Source organism: Tetrao urogallus (assembly GCF_951394365.1).
Source record: "Tetrao urogallus genome assembly, chromosome: 1".
Taxonomy (NCBI): Eukaryota; Metazoa; Chordata; class Aves; order Galliformes; family Phasianidae; genus Tetrao; species Tetrao urogallus.
The window spans coordinates 27,404,045-27,407,081 of record NC_136813.1 but is presented as its reverse complement, the minus strand read 5'-3'; the positions used below and the strand labels follow the sequence as shown (position 1 = coordinate 27,407,081).

The 3,037-nt window shown below is 42.9% G+C and overlaps 1 protein-coding gene across 1 annotated transcript; it reads left to right on the top strand.

Moving 5' to 3' along the window:
- Positions 1-1,711: 1,711 nt before the first annotated feature.
- On the top strand, positions 1,712-2,644 carry CYSLTR2 (cysteinyl leukotriene receptor 2; the record flags this gene model as incomplete). Its single annotated transcript, XM_079534359.1, has 1 exon — positions 1,712-2,644. One exon carries the CDS (start codon positions 1,712-1,714, stop codon positions 2,642-2,644), a length of 933 nt encoding a protein of 310 aa, XP_079390485.1.
- Between the last annotated feature and the right edge of the window lie 393 nt (positions 2,645-3,037).

Genomic DNA, 3,037 nt, shown 5'->3' with positions numbered 1-3,037 from the left:
TGCCTCAGTCCCATCCTGCTACAGGGGTAAGCTCTGCTTCTTAAGAGCCCAGCCTGAGTAGGTTGCATTTCCCATGCTCAGTCTCACAGTTTGGCCATGAAAAATAACTTCTGGGACACATCTGGTTGCTGCATTAAGTGATCTGTACTCTGACACAGAGCCCTGAAGAGGTCACTGGCTGCCCTCAACGCAGCAGAACTCTTGTACCACAAGAAGGTATCTGAGTTCACAAATGAGCTTCCATTTACATCAGTGTTGCCAGTACTATAGTGTATTAGTGGTGGTCCAAGAAGACCTGGTCTGGAGCAAAATTTTCTCTCTAGGGAGGCTCCAAGAGCACAAATAATTTTATTTAAAATCATGAAGCCTGTGAGGCATAGACATAACCTGCAAGCATAGAAACCAGGCCCTTATCTTTCTCACTGGGACATATTCAAACTCTTTTTTCATGCACTTGGAAATCTCATATAGTTCTGCTTTATAGGCTAAGATTTTTCAGTGCATTTCTGGGATGTGCTGGCAGTTGCAGGGAAGGGATTGCTAAACAAGTGACGGAATTGGAGACCTCCTTTTAGGAGTTGGACTTGATTATATTTATGGATCCCTTCCAATTCAGACTATTCTATGATTCTATGATTTTAAAATACTACTAGTTACAGATCACATGAAAGAAAAAATCAGGAGTTTAACAAGACTTTAATGAGAAAAAATATATATATATATATTATATTTATTATATATATTTAGTATATATTTAGTATATACTAAATAGTATATAAATATACTATTTAGAGTGTTTGATTGGTTGTTTTGATTTGATTGAAATATCATCTCATAGGAATGAAATTATTACTTTCTATGAAAATAGCCTGTTTCCCACAGGCCATTTTCATTAGGGCTGCTAATGCAGGCTGCCCTGGAAGTACCTGTAGATGAATGTCTGATAGAAGAAATGAGCACATGAAAGGTTGGTAAAGTAGTAAATGAAGAAAAGACCCCACAAAAAGAGACCTAGGAAACTAACTAGAGGAAAGAAGAAATGCACTGTGAAGGGGAGGGAATTAAAAACGAGCCTTGAATGAGAGTGTTATTTATGGTGTTTCAGGTCAAAACATCCTTAATTTATATCTGTTGAAGTACATAAATATGTCCTTGGTATCACTCAGGAATATTAATTGATGTGCTGTGAACAACAGATATCATACCAGGAAAATTTGGCTGGTTCCTATTGGCAAATTCAGTTATTTTGACTTTTCATCCTAATTCGAAGCTCAGACTTACTGGTGGATGGTGATTTCTTTTTCTGATCAGTTTTTGATGCTTCCATGGGTGGTATCCGGGTTCTCAAACCTCCTGCTGCAAAATGGCCAATGCCAAGTTGGCTTATATTGCATTGAGAAGGTCAGGGAATTGCCATTAAAATGAATGCATAACATCCACTTTTAAAAGACAGCTCTTTCATAATTTGAGGGAAAAACAAACAACCACAAAACCTGTTGTAATACTGAAACCATTTAGAGCTTTCTTGGTGTGTTCATTTACAGAGACATCACAAAGTGATTACTCACTAAGGAGGCTTTAATTTCCACCACGTCTTGTAACTTCTGTCCTGTGAAACAGCCCTAGCACTGAACTCCCTGCAGAGACTCCAGCTCCACACTTGGACTTCTTCATACTTTTGCAGAAAGACAGAGAGCTCCCACACCAGACAATGAATTTTTCTGAGATGACACCAAATGACAGCTCCACTAACAGCTCATTCAACTGCCACGCGGATGCCTTCAAGCAAGTCATTTATCCCATCATGTACCTCTTAATCTTTTTCCTGGGCAGTGTTGGAAATAGCCTCTCCATATATGTTTTCCTCCAGCCTTCCCAGAGGAAGACCTCGGTAAACATTTACATGCAGAACTTGGCAGTTTCAGATCTCATGTTTGTGAGCACTTTGCCCTTTCGAGCCACCTATTATCTGTTGGGGTCACAGTGGGTGTTTGGCGATATCCTCTGCAGGATCATGACGTACACCATGTATGTGAACATGTACTGCAGCATTTATTTTCTCACCGTGCTCAGTGTGGTTCGTTTCACGGCCATCGTCTACCCATTCAAGAGCTGGAAAGTAACCAACATGAAGTACGCCAAGATAACGTGCGCAGTGATATGGGTCTTTGTTCTGGCAGCCTCCAGCCCTCTGCTGAGCAAAGTAATTGCCGGGTACAGAAACCCAGACAAGTGCTTGGACCTCCACCCCAGCAGCACGCAGCACCTCCTCATGATGAACAGCTTCGTCCTTGTTGTGGGCTTCATCTTGCCTTTTTGCACAATTATCGTCTGCTACATCTTTGCCATCAGAGCGCTGCTCAGGTCCAAGACTCCCCAGCGCAAGAAGGCGGTCTGTCACAAGAAAGCACTGTCAACCATCATCATCACTCTCATCCTCTTCCTCCTGTGCTTCCTGCCGTACCACATACTGCGCACGGTCTACCTGGTGCTCGGTGGCTGCAGCCCGGACAATCTGTTTGTGCACAAAGCTCAGGCGGTCTCACTCTGCCTTGCTGCCACTAACAGCTGCCTCGACCCCGTGCTATATTACTTCGCCGCTGAAAATTTCAAAGCAAGAATCAGAAGTTTATACCGAAGGTAGCTCGTGTGGAATTGCAGTATTACGTACCTGCACTCCTGGCAAGACATCTAGACTGGATCCATACCGTGTGGTGAAAGAGGCTACGTGGTGCTGGCCACCTTGTAGCCATACTGCTCTTTGCCAGGTCCCTTGGGAACAAAAGTGACTGGGATAAAGTTCAGTGGGGATGGTCAATACCAAGGCAGGAGCTTAGCAGCGTGGGTAATTGGAGGTCAGGTGCTTAAGTGTGATCAGTTGTCCACTTCTACTGAGCACTATAGATGTAGTTGGAATATCCACCCTCCTCACAACAAGGGAACGAAAGGGATTTGCCTTGCTACTGGAGTGCATTTCTTTCATTTCACAATACACAGACATTGATTTTTGAAGGGAAACTGATCTTATGAGAGTCTC